At 43.1% G+C, this 18,992-nt stretch overlaps 2 protein-coding genes across 3 annotated transcripts; both read left to right on the top strand.

Annotated features, from left to right (window-relative positions):
• Positions 1–687: 687 nt before the first annotated feature.
• On the top strand, positions 688–4,071 carry LOC115164550 (charged multivesicular body protein 7). Its single transcript, XM_029717161.1, has 11 exons — positions 688–797; positions 989–1,274; positions 1,374–1,545; positions 1,643–1,828; positions 1,993–2,126; positions 2,234–2,282; positions 2,378–2,497; positions 2,666–2,764; positions 3,295–3,352; positions 3,478–3,714; positions 3,801–4,071. Exons 2-11 carry the CDS (start codon positions 991–993, stop codon positions 3,854–3,856), a joined length of 1,395 nt encoding a protein of 464 aa, XP_029573021.1. The 5' UTR covers positions 688–797; positions 989–990; the 3' UTR covers positions 3,857–4,071.
• A 4,492-nt stretch (positions 4,072–8,563) lies between these two features.
• entpd4 (ectonucleoside triphosphate diphosphohydrolase 4) lies at positions 8,564–17,239 on the top strand. 2 transcript variants are annotated; one of them, XM_029717160.1, is made up of 13 exons: positions 8,564–8,705; positions 9,161–9,269; positions 9,437–9,631; positions 9,754–9,959; positions 12,021–12,171; positions 12,282–12,385; positions 12,522–12,581; positions 12,735–12,865; positions 14,381–14,547; positions 14,657–14,981; positions 15,128–15,213; positions 15,315–15,476; positions 15,594–17,239. In XM_029717160.1, exons 2-13 carry the CDS (start codon positions 9,262–9,264, stop codon positions 15,826–15,828), a joined length of 1,830 nt encoding a protein of 609 aa, XP_029573020.1. In that variant the 5' UTR covers positions 8,564–8,705; positions 9,161–9,261; the 3' UTR covers positions 15,829–17,239. The 2 variants fall into 2 exon arrangements, with proteins under 2 accessions (XP_029573020.1, XP_029573019.1); XM_029717159.1 differs by having other exon boundaries at positions 12,735–12,889.
• The last annotated feature ends 1,753 nt before the right edge of the window (positions 17,240–18,992 follow it).

Raw genomic sequence — 18,992 nt, 5'->3', positions numbered from 1 at the left:
TGCTGTGGTAGCTACTAGTTAGCTAGTTAATTCTCTTCAGACATAACTTCAGTGGAGAGGGGATGAAACATTAGCTAACATTACATGTCAGTTACACTACTAACTCAGGACTGGGAATATTTTTTTCCCCCTTTTTCTGTTAAGTCAAACATGTCAGTTACACTACTGGCTCAGCACTGGGAATACATGTGTTTTTCTTCTGTTAAGTCAAACAGCAGTTACCTTGCCAGCTACATCAGTCAAATAAAGAGCAGCCAGTTTCTGATCTGCTTGCTTTTACAACTCTGAGAAAAAGCACAACACAGAGACAGCAGCTGCTGCACCATGCTGGTCAGAAGCTTTGCCATATAAAATACATATTTGTGTGTGTGTCAATTTCTACCAGCCCACCCAAATAAAAAAAATTGTCCAGCCATTGATGATGGCCAATCTGCGCCTTCAGTATTCAGAATCTGACCAGCGTCTCCGCTCTGACCCGGCCATGTCTAGATGGGATACAGTTTATGTTCAATTTATGTTAATTAATTTTTTAAAGCATTTTAGCTAACCCTAACACACTTCTCTTAACCTGCTACGTTAATTCACCTAACCTGCTTGTAGCAGGCTGCTACTCAAAGTATATTTTCACATAAACTGTATAACTTCTAGACAAAACCCTCGCTGCTGACTGTGAACCTTGTTATCCCGACCATCGTGAACATGCGCAGAAAAAGCGCAAATCTGACGTTTGAGGAAGTTAGCTGCTAGCAACAAGCTAACTTCAAAACAACATGTTGTGGAGCACACAGCAGGCATTGGTTAGTTGTTTGCTTTGTGATCATCATGGTGAAAATATATCATAGACTACTCTAGTGTAATTGGACATGTCTGAGATTGAATTTACTACGGAGCTCAGCTTGATAGCCTTGGTCAGCTGATGACGTTGTTGTTATTCTGCCTGCTAGCTAGCTATGCATTCCACACATTCTCTGTGTCTTTTGTTCTACAGAAATGGTTCCATCAAATCTTGGGGAAGAAATGTCTACTGAAGTAACGTTGCCACCTGAGTGGGAGGACGATGAACGGATGAATTTCCTATTCTCTGACTTCAAAGAAAACCGAGATGTCAACACAAAAGATTGGGACAGTAAAATTGATTTCTGGACATCACTCATTCTTAAAATCTGCCGAAGTCGCGGAACCGTCTGTTTTAATTTGCAAGAGCTGAACAAGATTTTTCAGAGAAAGGGATTTGTACCTTTGGGTTTGGGTACTGTCATTCAGTGCATGGCTAGGTAAAATATCAATGCAATGCCATCTGCTAAAGTGTGAGAAACATAACCTACCTAGTCCCACTATCCTTACCTTACTGTACTTGTCTGTATTCCTGGCAGGTGCGGCAAGATACAAAGGGAGTCAGAGTTTGCAGCAAATGTGGACTGTGGGTGGGTGTCTTGGGGTTTTGGCCTGTTGCTGGTGAAGCCTTTAAAATGGACCTTTTCAACTCTTCTGGGTAGCAGTGGGGTTACTTTGGAGGAGTCGTTTGTGGTCATTGAACTGGTAAAGGTGTGTATAGCTAATTAATTAATTCAAAACATGACCATGGGGCTAGCAGGTTTATCCATTTAACAGTAACCTTTTATTTTCTGTATGTTTCCTTCAGGAAAAGGCAGCAGAATTGCTTGGTGTCTACTGGAGTTCCCCAGTGGCCAACTGCTCTCTCCTGTCCTTCCAGGAGCTCCAGACACTGTCGTCCCATGTCTGTATTGATGAGAGTACCCTGTGTATGGCTCTGCTACAGCTGCAGAGGGAGAAGCAGGTGACAGTATCACTGCATGAAGGCGAGAAGGTGAGGATATGAGAATGCTTGATTGAAGTGAGCATATTATTAGGCTACATTGTAGGCTGCAGTAACTCAGACCATTATCCATGAGATTTCACACACATTGTTATGAGGATAATGTCACTGTATCAATGTGTTGCATTGAGCCAATGTTTTGTTTGTTTTCACAGATTGTTAAGTTTTCTCAGCCAGGACAGGACCGTGTGTCTTCAGTCAGTGATGTGGACCTAGGCATCTACCAGCTACAGCGCAGTGAGAGACTGCTTGAAGTGCGGGTGGAGGCTTTGGGTCTAGAGGCAGAGAAGTGAGTCCCTGACATCATTTAGCGTTGTCTCGTGCAGTGTCTCTAATCTTCAGTCTTAAATTTTTTTGGGGGGTGAGTTCTGCTTGTGCTCTATTGTCTTTTTGTAGGTGCAAAGAAGAAGCTAGGGTGTTGCTACGCGAAGGGAAGAAATCTCAGGTATATTTACAATCATCTGATCCTGTGTTGACATTTTGTCCTGCACCAAAACTCAAATGCTGTCTGGGAAACCTCAATACATTTTTCTCCCCCAGGCCCTGAGGTATTTGAGAAGCCGAAAGAGAGTCGAGAGGAAAGCAGACCGCTTAAATGCCCAGCTGGAGAATGTGAAGGGAATCTTGGACAGGATAGCAAACTCTGAGACAGACAAACTGGTGAGTATGCAACAACAAAAAAGATCTAGCCAAAACAGAGCAAGCACTAAAGTTAACCTAAAATTTGCAATATGAGTAATTTGTGGCTGTTGTCATCACTCTTCTTAGTTCTACATGCAGTAACTAAGGTATTCTGTTCTCTATGCCTCTTTCTGCTTGCCTCTATAGGTGATACAGGCATATCAGGCTGGAGTGTCAGCCCTGCGACTCTCTCTGAAGGATGGGACTGTAGAAGGAGCTGAGAGCCTTGTGGATCAAATCCAAGAGGTCAGACTCTTCTTCACTGGGAATGCATTTAGTTGCTGTTACTGACAGTGGTGTAAAAATGCTTTGAAGTACTACTTAGGTAGTATCTGTACATTACTATTTATATTTTCTACAACTTACTTCACTACATTCATAAAGATTTTTTTTTTTCTTACTCCATACATTTTCCCTGGTCATCCCTACTGCCTCAAATCTGTCAGACTCACTAAACACATGCTTCATTGGTAAATTCTGTCTGAGTGTTGTAGCGTGCCCCTGGCTATCCGTAAAAACAAGAATGGTGCCGTCTGGTTTGCTTAATAAAAATGATTTGAAGTGATTTTTACTTTTGATATTTAATTATTTTTAAAACCAAATACTTTTAGTAGTATTTGTATTTTATTGGGTGACTTTTACTTGAGTCATTTTCTTTTAAAGTATCTTTTACTTGCACTCAAGTATGACAATTTGGTACTTTCTCCACCACTAACTATTAGTTGTTGCATGTCCACATCAATCTAAATGTATTTTCTTGCCGTTTGGTATTACAGCTGTGTGACACTCAGGATGAAGTGAACCAAACTCTGGCTGGTGGAGCGCTCAATTCAAGTATGTCCTATCCCATATTATATATCTACTTGGTTGTAGTGCCTAACTTAGACAATTTCATAATTACATTTCCAATATCCAGAGGGTCTGAGAAATGATCAATTATCCCATTGATATTTGTTTAGCGGATGCCGACACAGACGAGCTGGAGGATGAGCTGAGATCTTTATTGGAGGACTCTACTCTGGATAGGCCTTCCACACTTCCTGAAGTACCGTCACACCCTCTTTCACCTGTCAGGGAATCTGGTTCCCTTTGTGATGATCTGCTGTGTGCTTTGCCCTTAGTCCCTCAAAGTCTCTTCAATATCACAGATGAGGAACTGGACAAAGAGCTGAGCCGTCTAACCCTTGCAGATACATGTATGCCTCTCTTGTTCCTTTATCTTTAAAATACTACCTCAAAAGAGGCTACTGAAGTAACCTTTGTTTACGCATCACTCCCTTAGGTCTTCAACAAAAAGATCGTACCTCGCCAGTGAAGAGGGCTGAGTCTGCACAGTGACAACACTAATAAAAGAAGTCAACTGCAATATTACCATGACCTTCAGTGTTTGACCACAGTGATCAAAAATAGTGTGATCTGTCTTTTGTAACATGCTTATCGATGTCTCTGATCACTGCGATACACTTTTAAAATGTACTTGTGGCCTTTTCGAAGTTAATTTATCATTCACTCTAATAAAGATATCGGTAACAATCATGATGCCAAATTATAAAGCCACTATTTCAGATTGACTAATGAGGTTGGGTTGTATGATAACTATGCCAAATACAGTGCATTCAGGTTAGTATTCAGACCCATTGATGTTTTCCACATTTTGTTACATCACAGCCTTATTCTAAAATGTATTAAATGATTTTCCCCCTCATCAATCTACACACAGTACCCCATAAGGACAAAGTGAAAATAGGTTTGTGGAAATGTTTGCAAATGTATTAAAAACAGAAATACCTTATTTACATAAGTATTCAGAACCTTTGCTTTGAGACTTGAAATTGAGCTCAGGTGCATCCTGTTTCCATTGATCATCCTTAATGTTTCTACAACTTGATTGGAGTCCACCTGTGGTAAATTCAATTGACTGGATATGATTTGGAAAGGCACACACCTGTCTGTATAAGGTCCCACAGTTGACAGTGCATGTCAGGATTGTTGGCGAGGTAGAGAAAGCGGTTCCAGCTAAAGGTGGATTACGGACAGAGCTGGTGGAAGTCAAGGACCCTGGGGAATGGACCCTGAGAGCGCACTTGTTTGAAATTGAAAAGTGTCGCGGTAGTGTTTGAAAAAGAATAACATCAAGCTGAAGCAGCTGCATTATTAGTGGGATGCACTGTTGAGCTCTACATCCTGAGGGGTTTGTGCTGATTGTATAGATTATGACATCTGGTTAAATGGTGTCCTTTGAGAAAGCAAGAACAAGATGCATGTTAGGAGAAGTTCAGTATTATCATAAGGAGACGTATACGGAGGAGGAATGGAGGGGAAAGAGGGAGGAAGATGGTGAGCATCAGTCGGTTAAAAATGGCAGGAAAAAGGGAGATGGCTTGTTGAAGAATGGTAGAAAATGAGTGAGCTGAAGACCGGAGGAGAAATGGAAGTGAATGAGGATGAAGTATCAGAGGTGGTAGGTGTGGTGAAGTTCTCGGAGCCCAAGGCTTGCACCGAGGTTCAGGATAAAGCTGAGTCTGACAGGAGTGACGTTTTTGGAGAAAGTGGACCCTTTCCTTTTGGCTGATTCATTTGTGGTTTCAGGGTAGGTGAAAACAGAGTTGGCTGCTGTGGAATTGGTGAGGGTAACCAGAAGTGGTCTTGTGATAATTGTTTGTGTTTCTGCTGGTAAAAGGGAGAAGGCACTCGGAGTTAAACGAATGGGGGCAAGAAATGTGATTATGTTTCGCTTTCAAGAAAAGGGCGCCATTGAATGGAGTGATTGCAAGGGTAGCAGTACATTTAAAAGTTGACCAACTGAAGGGGAAGATTCCCAGTATTTGTGATGCTTGTCGTTTTTTTGCGACTCAGACGGGGTGGTGAAACGGAAGTCATTGTCTGTTCTTTTGAGTTTTACCTAACAAAGTGATGTTAGGATGTAAGTTAACCTATGCGAGCTTTTGTAACGACTACATTACGTTGTTACAGTTATCAAGCTGATGAGCATGTGTCAGCAGTCTGTAGGAGGGAGGTTCCTAGGTGTGAGAAGTGTGCAGAAGGGCATGAGACAAAGGAATGTGTAGCATTGGGGAAAGTAGTGGTATCTGTTAATTGTAGGGGTGCCCATGGGACTGGGGATCAGAAATGTCCCGTGCGAGAGAGGCAGGTTGAGGTTTCCAGGGTTAGAGTAGTGCAGAAGTTTTCATATGCTGAGGCAGTGAAGAAAGTAGGGGGAAAATGGATCAAGGGGGTGGGATCCTGAAAGGAGTGGTGTGAGTAGTAGATCTGTACCAGTACAGAGGGATAGGACAAAAAGTGACTACTATTTCAGTAAGATTGGATTTTTAGCATTTATAGCAATGGTTATCAACTACTGCAGGGATGGAACGTAAGTCGCAGAATATTGAGGTTGTGGTGGCGGCTGCAGAGAAGTATTTGGGTGTGCGTGACTTGACTTCAGAAGAGTTGCAGGGTGTGTTAAGTGGTGATGTCCCATCATTTCAGGTTGTTGGCATGAGGTCAGACTAAATAGATCTAAATAGTGGAGTAGGGTGGTTTTATTTTTTTTGTGAGGAGTTAGATGGTAGGTTTAAAAAAAAAAAAACAATGTTTAAATTAAGCAAAGTACAAGGGAGGTGTACTCCAGTCTAGTAGGTGGCGGTAATGCAACATATTGGATGCCAACCGCCATTAAACCTCATCGAAGAAGTGCAGGTCAGAGCAAAAACCAAGCCATAAGGTAGAAGGAATTGTCCCTAGAGCTCTGAGACAGGATTGTGTCGAGGCACCGACATGGGGAAGGGTACCAAACATTTCTGCAGCATTGAAGGTCCCAAGAACACAGTGGCCTCCATCTTTCTTAAATGGAAGAAGTTTGGAACCACCAAGACTCTTCCTAGAGCTGGCTGCCAAGCTGAGCAATCGGGAGATAAGGGAATGGTCAGGGAGGTGACCAAGAACCCAATGGTCACTCTGACAGAGCTCCAGAGTTCCTCTGTGGAGATGGGAGAACCTTCCGGAAGGACAACCATCTCTGCAGCACTCCACCAATCAGGCCTTTATGGTAGAGTGGCCAGACGCAAGCCACTCCTCAGTAAAATGCATGACAGCCCGCTTCGTGTTTGCCACTTTATTTTTTATTTCACCTTTATTTAACCAGGTAGGCTAGTTGAGAACAAGTTCTCATTTACAACTGCGGCCTAAGATAAAGCAAAGCAGTGCGACAGAAACAACAACAGAGTTACATGGAAAAAACAAGCGTACAGTCAACACAATAGGAAAAAAAAGTCTATATACAGTGTGTGCAAATGGCATAAATAGGCCATAGTAGCAAAGTGATTACAATTTAGCAGATTAACACTGGAGTGATAGATGAGCAGATGATGGTGTGTAAGTAGTGATACTGGTGTGCAAAAGAGCAGCAAAGTAAATAAAAACAATATGGGGATGAGGTAGATAGATTGGGTGGGCTATTTACAGATGGACTATGTACAGCTGCAGCTGGCACCTAAAGATTCTCAGACCATGAGTAACAAGATCCTCTGGTCCGATGTCACCATGATTCAACTCTTTGGCCTGAATGCCAAGCGTTATGTCTGGAGGAAACCTGGCACCATCCATACGGTGAAGCATGGTGGTGGCAGCATCATGCTGTGGGGATGTTTTTCAGTGGCAGGGACTGGGAGACTTGTCAGAATCGAGGGAAAGATGACCGGAGCAAAGTACAGAGATCCTTGTTGAAAACCTGCTTCAGAGTGCTCAGGACCTCAGACTGGGGCGACGGTTCACCTTCCAACAGGACAACGACCCTAAGCACACAGCCAAGACCATGCAGGAGTGGCTTCGGGACAAGTCTCTGAATGTCCTTGAGTGGGCCAGCCAGAGCCTGGACTTGAACGCAATCGAACATCTCTGGAGAGACCTGAAAATAGCTGTGCAGAGACACTCTCCATCCAACCTGACAGTGCTTGAGAGGATCTGCAGAGAAGAATGGGAGAAACTCCCCAAATACAGGTGTGCCAAGCTTGTAGCGTCATACCTGAGAAGACTAGAGGCTGTAATCACTGCAAAAGGTGCTTTAACAAAGTCCAGAGTAAAGAGCCTGAATACTTGTGTAAATCTGATATTTCTTTTTTTTTAAATATACATTTTCAAAAAAATCCACCTGTATTTGCTTTGTCATTATGTCAAGAAAGTACACTTTATGACACTGTCAATAAGCATTATGAACATCATATTCACATAAGCCAGATTGGCCTATTATGTACATTCCCTTATGTCAGTCATCAGTCAAAAAGAGGGTGTCTTGTCCTGCTCCTGCTCCTTTATCCACCCCAATCATCAGCAACAGCATTAGGGTAGGTGCATGTCTGTCATCGTTGTGCGCAATTACAGTGATCATTTAATATGGTCAATTTCAGAATTTTATAACATAAACATACTGTTGACAAGTAGGCTATACTGTAATTGAATGTTTTGCCTTGTGTGGTAGGTACTGGGGTTTTGACTCTTTATGTAGGTGTCATTACCAGCCATAAAATAATGCAATTTGTCACAACAGGTCTAAATAGATGTGCCATGACAGTATTAAAACCATGTTATGTCAGCTGTTATGAGGTGTCATGACACTGGGTGTCAAGTGTTACCCAGTTTTCTTTGTTTCCAGTGTAGTTGTACATTTTTCTTCATTTGTGGCAACTTTGAGTAAGGTGACTGCCACAGTTAATTTGCTAAATTACCCAAATCAGATTTGCTTTAAGAATGACACTGTCTGACTACTTAGAGCAGGGATAGGTAACTTTGTTGGGGGTGGGGGCCACAAATCTAAACTCATGAGGGGCAGCAAGAAAACTGATGCAAAACAAAATTTCGAAATTGCACCTTGTGTATTCTACCTCGCAACAGTAAGCAGAGTCCCCCTCCAAAAAGGATCAGAGGACCTTCAAAAGGGGGGCCCGCATGCTGCCAGTTTCCCAACCCTGAGCAAGCAGGCTATACCAGTGAAAGCCGCCAGGGAGTGCCAATGACTAAAAACATTCGCACCGCACCTTTTACTAGCTACGTCACATCTGCCTGACCTGCGCACTGAATACTAGCTAGTTAGGGTGCTGTTAGCGCATCCTCCCAATAGTATTAGAAATAATATTCAGCAGCAAACGAGCTAATGTAAATGTTATGCAATTAAGTCGTTCGAAACGCAATGGTAAGTACATTTTAAGTTTGGTTGTAGATGGACCGTGGGCATAGCATACGCCTAGTACAGGGCAGGGCTAACGGTAGCCTAGCAATACCCCGGCTATCGTCGTTGGTTATCCAGTGATGTTTGGTTTCGCTAGCCAGAATCCTAACATTCGCCCGCTTAATCAGCTTGCTAGCTAACTAACAGGTATATTGTTTACCCAATAGACTAGGAAACGCTACCTAGCCAGCTAACGTATTGTCTTAGCTAACTAAACCAGCTAGCAAGCTAACTAGTTGAAATCGGACCAGTATCATTATATTATTATGCAATGCAGAACGGTTACTACGTGGCAGTTATGCCGGTGGATGCGCTAGTGGCCAAATGTCACCATTGGTATTGACACGCGTTGGTATCGATGTCATCAGTAATAATTACTGCTTAGCTTGTAGCTAACGTGTTTATTTTATTTTATCAAGACAATGAGCAGATGGAGAAATGGTGAGGCTCTGAAGCCAACACCCCAGACTCGTGTCCCCTTTGAATGATTTTCATCCAGTGAACTAGGACAGTCCACGTCATGGGAAGGTAGGCTCGACAGACTGAGTAGAGGACTAGGAAGTGTTTTGGCAAAATGTGTCACATTTTGCTCTACCCTTGAATTATTATGCCATGGTCGGCATGCATGCCGCTATTGCATAGACTAGTCAAAGTGTATTTAACCATACATACCAAGGTCTCACTTGTCCTTACAGGATCAGCTTCTCGTGCCTCCCAGCCTCCTGGCACTTCAGCCTGTCACCCCTGGTTCTTCCTCGTCTACTGCTACCTTCATTCAGGCAGCTACTCTTATTTGGTCTGCTGGTGGGATTGCTAGGACTGCTTTACCTGTTGTTGGTAACAGGAAAGGGCCAGGACAGCTGGATCAGAAAGGACAACTACTTCCATAGGTGAGTCACTAGTAGCGGCACATTAGAAGATATCATTACGTATTCCAGTAAAGACAAGGAAGAAAATGTTTGGCTGAATTTTGCTTAAAATTGTCAACTTTTCATTCACCTCTGATCACCAGACACTTGGCGAGAGTCACAGATGTGGAGGCCACCGACACCAGCAATCCCAACCTGAACTACGGTTTGGTGGTAGACTGCGGCAGCAGTGGCTCCAGGGTGTTTGTGTATTGTTGGCCCCAGCACAATGGTAATCCCCATGATCTGCTTGACATACGACAGATGAGAGACCAGCACAGGAAACCAGTGGTCATGAAGATCAAGCCAGGTGAGACATATCTGGTTGCTGATGACTGGTGTGCTGCTGGGAAGAGCCACATGTATACATTTCCACTCTGGTTTCCTAATGTAAACTCAGCAAAAAAGGAAACGTCCTCTCACTGTCAACTGCGATTATTTTCAGCAAACTTATGTGTAAATATTTGTATGAACATAATAAGATTCATCAACTGAGACAAACTGAACAAGTTTCAGACATGTGACTAACAGAAATTGAATAATGTGTCCCTGAACAAAGGGGGTCAAAATCAAAAGTAACAGTCAATGCAGCTGGTGGCCACACCAGATACTAAGTACTGTAGTGCATTTCCTCCTCATGGACTGCACCAGATTTGCCAGTTCTTGCTGTGAGATGTTACCCCACTCTTCCAACAAGGCACCTGCAAGTTCCCGGACATTTGTGGGGGGAATGGCCCTAGCCCTCACCCTCCGATCCAACAGGTCCTAGACGTGCTCAATGGGATTGAGATCCGGGCTCTTCGCTGGCCATGGTAGAACACTGACATTCCTGTCTTGCAGAAAATCACACACAGAACGAGCAGCATGGCTGGTGGCATTGTCATGCTGGAGGGTCATGTCAGGATGAGCCTGCAGCAAGGGTACCACATGAGGGAGGAGGATGTCTTCCCTGTAACGCACAGCGTTGAGATTGCCTGCAATGACAACAAGCTCAGTCTTATAATGCTGTGACACACCGCCCCAGACCATGACGGACCCTCCACCTCCAAATCGATCCCGCTCCAGAGTACAGGCCTCGGTGTCACGCTCATTCCTTCGATGATAAACGCGAATCCGACCATCACCCCTGGTGAGACAAAACTGTGACTCGTCAGTGAAGAGCACTTTGCCAGTCCTGTCTGGTCCAGCGACGGTGGGTTTGTGCCCATAGGTGACGTTGTTGCTGGTGATGTCTGGTGAGGACCTGCCTTACAACAGGCCCACAAGCCCTCAGTCCAGCCTCTCTCAACCTATTGCGGACAGTCTGAGCACTGACGGAGGGATTGTGTGTTCCTGGTGTAACTCGGGCAGTTGTTGCCATCCTGTACCTGTCCCGCAGGTGTGATGTTAGGATGTACCGATCCTGTGCAGGTGTTAAATTATCCGTCTAAAATGTGCTAAATGCTCTGCATGTGTGCATTTGGTTTGGTAACTTAGTAGCTAGTTAGCGTTACACATGGTCTGCCACTGCGAGGATGATCAGCTGTCCGTCCTGTATCCCTGTAGCGCTGTCTTAGGCGTCTCACAGTACGGACATTGCAATTTATTGCCCTAGCCACATCTGCAGTCCTCATGCCTCCTTGCAGCATGCCTAAGGCACGTTCACGCAGATGAGCAGGGACCATGGGCATCTTTCTTTTGGTGTTTTTCAGAGTCAGTAGAAAGGCCTCATTAGTGTCCTAAGTTTTTATAACTGTGACCTTAATTGCCTACCATCTGTAAGCTGTTAGTGTCTTAAAACCTCTTAGTGCAGAAATCCCATTAAAGGGATCAAATTCGACAACATCCGGTGAAATCGGAACGCGTCAAATTGAAAATACAAAATCGTAATATTAAACATTCATGAAAATACAAGTGTTTTACATCGTTTAAAAGCTTAACTTGTTAATCCAGCCGCTTTGTCAGATTTCAAAAAGGCTTTACGTCGAAAGCATACCATGCGATTATGAGGACAGCACCCCGCGTACAAAAGCATGAAACATTTTCCAAACAAGCAGAGGCGTCACGAAAGTCAGAAATAGCGATAAAATAAATCATTACTTTGAATACTGCCACAGGCCCTCAAGAAGTTAACGACCGTTCCACAGGTGCATGTTCCTTAATTGTTTATGGTTCATTGAACAAGCATGGGAAACAGTGTTTAAACCCTGTACAATGACGATCTGTGAAGTTATTTGGATTTTTACAAATTATCTTTGAAAGACAGGATCCTGAAAAAGGAACGTTTCTTTTTTTGCGTAGTTTAGAAGACATTGGCTTAGTTTAAAGCACTTATCCATTCCACCCAATAAAGACGGAGCCATGGTCTTAATACTTTGATATTTTTTTGTAGGCATCTCAGAGCTTGCAAAAACACCAGAGAAGGCCAGTGATTACATCCACCCACTGCTGAGCTTTGCTGCCCAGCACATCCCCAAACACAAGCACCAGGAGACCCCTTTGTACATCCTGTGCACGGCTGGAATGAGGGTGCTGTCTGACAGGTACACCCCAACTGAGTATTTCTCATCTTGAGATGGAAACTTGCAAGTGTTTATTTTTTATTACCGCTGTGACCTCCCATGTTAACATTGGCTTATTTACTCTTTTTCAGTCAACAGGAAGCACTTCTGGAGGATCTACGGACCGATATCCCTGTACAGTTCAACTTCCTCTTTTCTGATTCCCATGTGGAGGTCATTTCTGGCAAGCAGGAAGGTGAGCTAACCTGTTTAGAGTAGCAGGCAAGCTAAACACTGGCCATTCAACACTGAGATGTCACCATCTGTGTTGAAAATGTGTAACACAACAGTGGAAATGCTGGAATATATAAATTGTCCTTGTTTTTGGACAGGTGTGTATGCATGGATTGGAATCAACTTTGTCCTTGGAAGGTTTAATCATGTGTCTAGTGGTAAGTATCTAAATACATTTCCTTAAGAGATCTGCATATATTCACACTGAATACTTTAATTCCCTTATTTTACTTACCTCTGACACCACTTTATTTGTCTTCCATTCTTTTCTTCAATGGGACCCTTGGCTCCATCCCCGATCCTTCCTATAGAGAGGGATGCAGTAGTAGAAGTGCAGGTACCTGGAGGTGACCAGCAGGAGGCGCTGGTGAGGAAAAGGACTGCTGGTGTTCTGGACATGGGGGGTGTCTCCACTCAGATAGCATATGAAGTGCCCAAAACTGTAAGCTTTGCTTCTCCACAACAGGTTATTATCAACAACAATTTCCCTTTTTTGTGCTCTTTTAATTTGTCACTCACTCATTTTCTCTTCCCACCACTCATTCCCTGGTTAAACCTGTAAACATCATGTTTGTCCTCTGGAGATGAAGTCCTCTCCATTCAGAGTGGACTGTTGGAGGTCTGCTCTAAAGATAAGCCTGCTGCATTGCTTCATAGCAGAATGTGTTAGTTCAAACTCTAAAGGTAGACTCCGCAATTTGATGTAGAGGCATACAATAAACCGCATAGTGGGTTAATGTCTGCAACAGCTAAGAGCCTAAAGTACAAGAATCAACTTCTTGGCTGTTTTTGGTACTCTGGCTACCATGCTGTAACAGCATGAAGCGAACCCATACATACATGCAGATATTGTGTCTGTAGCTAGCTTTCCATCCAATTGGCAACAGGTTTTCATGTAAATATTCTAAAAATCGCATTTTCCCACCAGATTCCATCAAATTGACTTGTGGATAAATGGCTGTGTGATGACGTAGTGCACATAAAACAAAAAATATATACTTTTGCGGTTAAATGGGTTTCCATTGCATTTAACTCTACTAATGGTTTTCTCTCAAAAAAATTGCATTATATAGCAAGTTTGCCCACAACAGCTGGCAGATGCAGTGTGGGTAGGGCCTACATTAGATGTATTATTATTATGGACAAAATAGATCATGTCACCTGAATAAGATCCTCAATATTTATTGGAAAGGAGCATCAAGCTCATCACCTTGCAATTTCACCACCCTGTGAAGTTTCATCTGTAGCCTAACAAACTGCATGGTTTCCCGACGAGTCGTAGGAGGACCACACGTTATTGGGTGACTTTACTCCAATATGATGGTTATAATATCAATATTTGTGCGTAAGTGTTAACACCGACATTTCTTGCATTATTTTTCGGACAAAAAGATCCCACCCTGTATAGCTTATTTTATCTTGTCGACATTCGGAAAGTTTACCGACAAATCTTCTGTTTCCATCAGGCCTGTTATGACTTTTTTTTAATCCGACATGTACTGTACTTGCATAAAAAGGTTGAATGGAAACCTGGTTACTGTGTGAGAGCAAAGTCTTCTTGCATCTCGCTCATCTCAATATCTGCGGTGCTGCTTGTGGCAACGTCATTTCGCTGAGTCTACTTTTAAGAGCCATCGTGCAAAACATCCATGACCAGATAATAACACATTCATCTAAAGCAGTCCAAGTCCATCAGCTTTTCAGTCCTGCTCAATTATTTTTGCCAGTTCACAAAAATGTTTGGTTTTTAATTTCCTATGACAATTTGCATGCGCTCTTACGCTGAACGTAATTAACCTGCGTCTTTTTCTAAATGCGGAACTTGATAGAACTGTCATCTTGATCAAAGTTTCTTTAAGTAAATGGTTGTTATACATGTAGCCTTTCTGTTATCAATTAATATGTTGGATATTAGTGTAGATATAGTCCTAGATAAAAGAGAATGTAATTTCCATAGGAGGAAGTGGCCAAGAACTTACTTGCGGAGTTCAACCTGGGTTGCGATGCCCACCGGACAGAGCATGTCTACCGGGTGTATGTGTCCACCTTCCTGGGCTTTGGAGGCAATGCTGCTCGACAAAGATATGAGGAGAGCATTGTCAGGAACACTCTCACTAAAAACAAGTAAGAACATTTAACACATGCTATGATAACTAATGATACTGATAGTTTACTTGTTTGACATTGCTCAGTGCTGTCATTATGGAGAGCTCATTTTAGTTGGTTTGTCCAGGCTCCTGGGTCAGCATGTAGGTGTTACGGCAGAGTCCCCCCTGCTCGACCCGTGTCTACCCACAGACCTGCAGGACGAGGTGGGGCCAGCCACACAGAAACTCTACCTGCGTGGCACAGGGGATTTTGATCACTGCAGACAGCTGCTTCAGCCCTTCCTCAACCGCACCAACGAGACTCACTCCTCCCTCAATGGCATCTACCAGCCTCCCATCGACTACCCCAACAGCCAGTTCTATGGGTTCTCTGAGTTCTACTACTGCACAGAGGATGTGTTGCGCATGGGCGGTGATTTTAACTCCTCAAAGTATTCCGTTGCTGCCAAGGTGAGGCCTTACCACAGCAAAGCAGCACTTCTTCAATGTAGATGGCACTCCTAACTGCATGGAAATGCATGTATTTCACCATAGCTTAGGCTAATTGCAGTAAAATGGTGGCTGTGTTTACAATCTACGTTGTGCTTCATCTCCAGGGTTACTGCGCCACCCAGTGGAGATCTCTGAAAGAGCGATTTGACTCAGGCTTATATGCATCTCACGCTGACGTTCACAGGCTCAAGTAAGTCCCACCACCAGCTCTGGCTCTTTAGTAAGACTTGAATCCAGTAATAGTAAAGAGTTGTCGGGGAGAATTCATGTAAACTTTTGTCTTGTGTGCAGGTACCAGTGTTTTAAATCAGCCTGGATGTATGAGGTATTCCACTCAGGCTTCTCCTTCCCTATAGACTACAAAAACCTGAGGACTGCCCTCTTAGTTTATGATAAAGAGGTGCAATGGACTCTTGGAGCCATCCTTTACAGAACCCGCTTTCTACCTTTAAGGTAAGAGAACACTTGCTGTGTCACAATTCATCATGCTTTAGCACTGTGATAAGCCAATATATTTTTGCTGATTAGGATATGGAGAAAATTCAACACTATTTTACATTCCTTTCCAAGGGATATTCAGCAGGAAACCCTCAAAGGAGTCCACGCCCACTGGCGTCACAGCTTCTCCTTTGTCAACAACCACTACTTGTTTCTGGCCTGCTTCCTGGTTGTCCTCCTATCCATCCTGCTCTACTTGCTGCGACTCCGACGTATCCACAGCTGTACCACGCAGCGCTGCACCCCCTCTACTGTTGAGTGGTTAGAGGAGGGTCTGGGATCCCCCTCACTTCCTATCACCCTCTAGACTTCAACTTTCACGCCAAAACCAGCTCCTTTCCCTAGCTAGAGTCCCTATGCCTGCACTTTTATGTTCAGGCCTTCATTTGTTAGCTGGTAATGACGAAAAACTCTAAAACTGAGTTGGATTTTGAATGAGTCCAATGAACAGAGAAACAGCACTGGGAGGGACTCTGTTATGGGAGATCTTGCATGTTGAGTTTGCATACTTGAGTTAGCCATGAGATTGTCTTATTTATTTTGAATGATGTCAAAATCTGCCTTTTTTATGTTGCTGGAAATATGAACAAGGTATTAAGTGTGTAACTATCCTTGCCTAAGGTTTGAGAGCTCCCAATGCATACTTTATCCAGTCACACAGGTTTCGTTAAAGCTTCCTGTAAGGTTCGAATGGCAGCTGCCTCATAACTTCCCCTAATTAGTCAATCAAAAACAACACATTTTTAAAGAAAGTCCCTAAATTAGTCTTTTCCAATTAGTGCACAGCATTGAATCAATGTGAATAGACAAGAGCAGGTTCGAGGATGATAGTGAAACCGTTACTGTTTAGGGTACATACTGTATTAGCTCATATGTATAGATTCTCTGTACTTGAGTGGAGTTTCACTTCCGTTCCTGTCACATTATCCTGATGCAATTTAATTTGTTTGTGTACTAGCGGCTCTGTTTGCCGTTTGGGTGCATGATTAGTGAATGTGTATTTATTGTGTGGAGGAATGGTGTATGCCTCTGCTTACCCTATGTGTACTCCTCAGTGTAGACAGACACCTGTCATAATTACTTTGATTGTCACCGCTTCTTTTTTTACTTTAGTTTCTTTGTATCCTTTGTTCTGCCTTTATTGCAGAACAGGCAGCATTTATCAAAGCTGCAAAGCTGCAATATTTATTGTCTTATCACTGGAGAGACACTCCAGCCCACATCAGCTGAATCCACACAGGGCTCAGAGCTACAGTAGGGTAAAAATGTCTGTCTTTTCAGCTCAATGGTGTCAAGTGATGGGGTGCAGATCATTTTATTTGGAATCTCGACAAACACACTGGGCTTCGTTTTCAGAAGCTGTGATATCACTGCTGTAAAGGGGTTAGTTTATGAAAGCCTATAGGCCATATTTATATTGAAGGGTGTACTTAAATCAATTCACAGTTTGCACAGGATTTTTGTTTTGTTTTACAATACCATTGGTGTTGAATAATAAAGAGATTATTTTGAGACTTATGGTTCAAAATAAACGAAAGCTACAAAAATCATCAAATGCAATCTGTTGATTTTCACTTGTGTTCACGTAGAATATATTGGGTGCCCTCATTGTCTTGAGAGTTGGACGGAAGGGTGTACTTAAATCAATTCACAGTTTGCACAGGATTTGTTTTATTTTACAATACCATTGGTGTTGAATAATAAAGAGATTATTTTAAGACTTATGGTTCAAAGTAAATGAAACCTACAAAAATGAAATGCAATCTGTTGATTTTCACTTGTGGAATATATTGGGTGCCCTCGTCTTGAGAGTTAGACGGAAATTGCTGATGAGTTTGAATCCCCGCGGGTGACGTAAGTATTGAGTAAATAAACATGCATATTTACAGCAGCCATGGTCAGGGTTTACACGTCCCCAGTAGCACGGGAAGAAAAGGAGTGTACCACAAGGATATCAATCAAGATGAGTAAGCTGCAGACAACCACTAATGACCAGGTCACCCAAGCTCATTAGAGGCCATGTTGTTGTAGCCGGTCTGTCTCAGAGTCTGGGTGACCAGGTTTGAAACACTGCACTGTGGGGGTTTGTTTTCACTCCTCTCCCTATCTGTCCTGTATTACATTTCAGGTCTGCCAGCTGGTGATGGATGAGTCTGACAAGGACTTTAGTTTAATACAGGTTGACCATTAAGATGGGAAATGTAAATACTGCATTGAACAGATTACATGCAATGCATTTTACAGATTCATCTATTTTCACTATGAATTGTCCTTATCTCTTTGGCCACTTGGCTATTGTCATTGTCCTGTAATTGTGAGAAATGCTTAGAGCTGAAACAACAGTATTTAATTGGTAAAATTGTTTAGCTTAGCTAGTGGTCATTAATTCAAAGTGCCAGAGACTAGAGACAGTAGCTGTCTGAGATGTCTGCACTTCGCATTTGTAAATTCAGTAAAGGTCTAACCTCACAAACCTCCTGCTGGCCTATACTATTCCTCTGTCACAGATAACCTCGCAATGTCCTCATGGAATTATAGAAAGTACATACTGCATGCATAACTGAACATCACCAGATGCTTTTTCATGCTCTGTCTGCACCCTAGAGCATTTTAAACCCCAGGAAACAATGTGGTCTCAGCAGCCAATGGTTTTAACTCCAATAGGGGAGTCTAATTTGTAAATTCCCTCTCAGATCATTGTTGAAAGTGTATACCAGCTGTAGTTGTCACCAGCAGCATTTGTGTACAAGTGGTGCAGGTGCTTCAAGAGGCTGCTCTCCATGTGCTGAGTCATCCTCCGTCTACACATGGGTCATACCACTTCAGCTTCCTCCCTCCCCACTGAGTTGCACTGACATTGGTTACGTGATGAAGTTTGAAGGCGGGATGTTTGTACGCTACAACTTGTGAGGTGGTGGTGATGATAGTAGGGCTGTGGGAGGGATCCCATCTGATCCTGCCTCTGCTGCACCTCATTCACCGTCTTAAACAGAGTAGGCCTTATAAACAAACTAACGAGATTATTTATTTCCACAGCTTTACCACTTGGATTAGATTGGGATAAATTTGTTGTGGCAGAATATTACATTTTAATTTATATGAGACATAGGCATACAGTTTAAAGTACACTACATGACCAAAAGTATGTGGACACCTGCTCGTCGAACATCTAATTTCAAAACCATGGCCATTAAAATGGAGTTGGTCCCCCCTTTGCTGCTATAGCAGCCTCCACTCTTCTGGGGAGGCTTTGCACTAGAAGTTGGAATATTGCTGGAGGGACTTGCTTCCATTCAGCCACAAGAGCATTAGTGAGGTCGGGCAATGATGTTGGGCAGTTAGACCTGGCTCACAGTCAGCGTTCCAATTCATCCCAAAGGTGTTTGATGGGGTTGAGGTCAGGGCTCTGTGCAGGCCAGTCAAGTTCTTCCACACCGATCTCGACAAACCTTTTCTGTATGGACCTTGCAC

This window comes from Salmo trutta, chromosome 27, assembly GCF_901001165.1.
Source record: "Salmo trutta chromosome 27, fSalTru1.1, whole genome shotgun sequence".
Taxonomy (NCBI): domain Eukaryota; kingdom Metazoa; phylum Chordata; class Actinopteri; order Salmoniformes; family Salmonidae; genus Salmo; species Salmo trutta.
Note: the sequence above shows the minus strand (reverse complement) of the source record. Positions and strands in the feature narration are given on the sequence as shown.

Coding starts and splice junctions, on each gene's coding strand:
- LOC115164550 (XM_029717161.1), top strand. CDS start 991: ATGGTTCCATCAAATCTTGGGGAAGAAATGTCTACTGAAGTAACGTTG. Junction 2,283..2,377: donor GCGAAGGGAAGAAATCTCAG/GTATATTTACAA, acceptor TTTCTCCCCCAG/GCCCTGAGGTATTTGAGAAG. Junction 3,715..3,800: donor TCTAACCCTTGCAGATACAT/GTATGCCTCTCT, acceptor TCACTCCCTTAG/GTCTTCAACAAAAAGATCGT.
- entpd4 (XM_029717159.1), top strand. Junction 12,582..12,734: donor GTTTAATCATGTGTCTAGTG/GTAAGTATCTAA, acceptor TCCTTCCTATAG/AGAGGGATGCAGTAGTAGAA. Junction 14,982..15,127: donor AGTATTCCGTTGCTGCCAAG/GTGAGGCCTTAC, acceptor CTTCATCTCCAG/GGTTACTGCGCCACCCAGTG.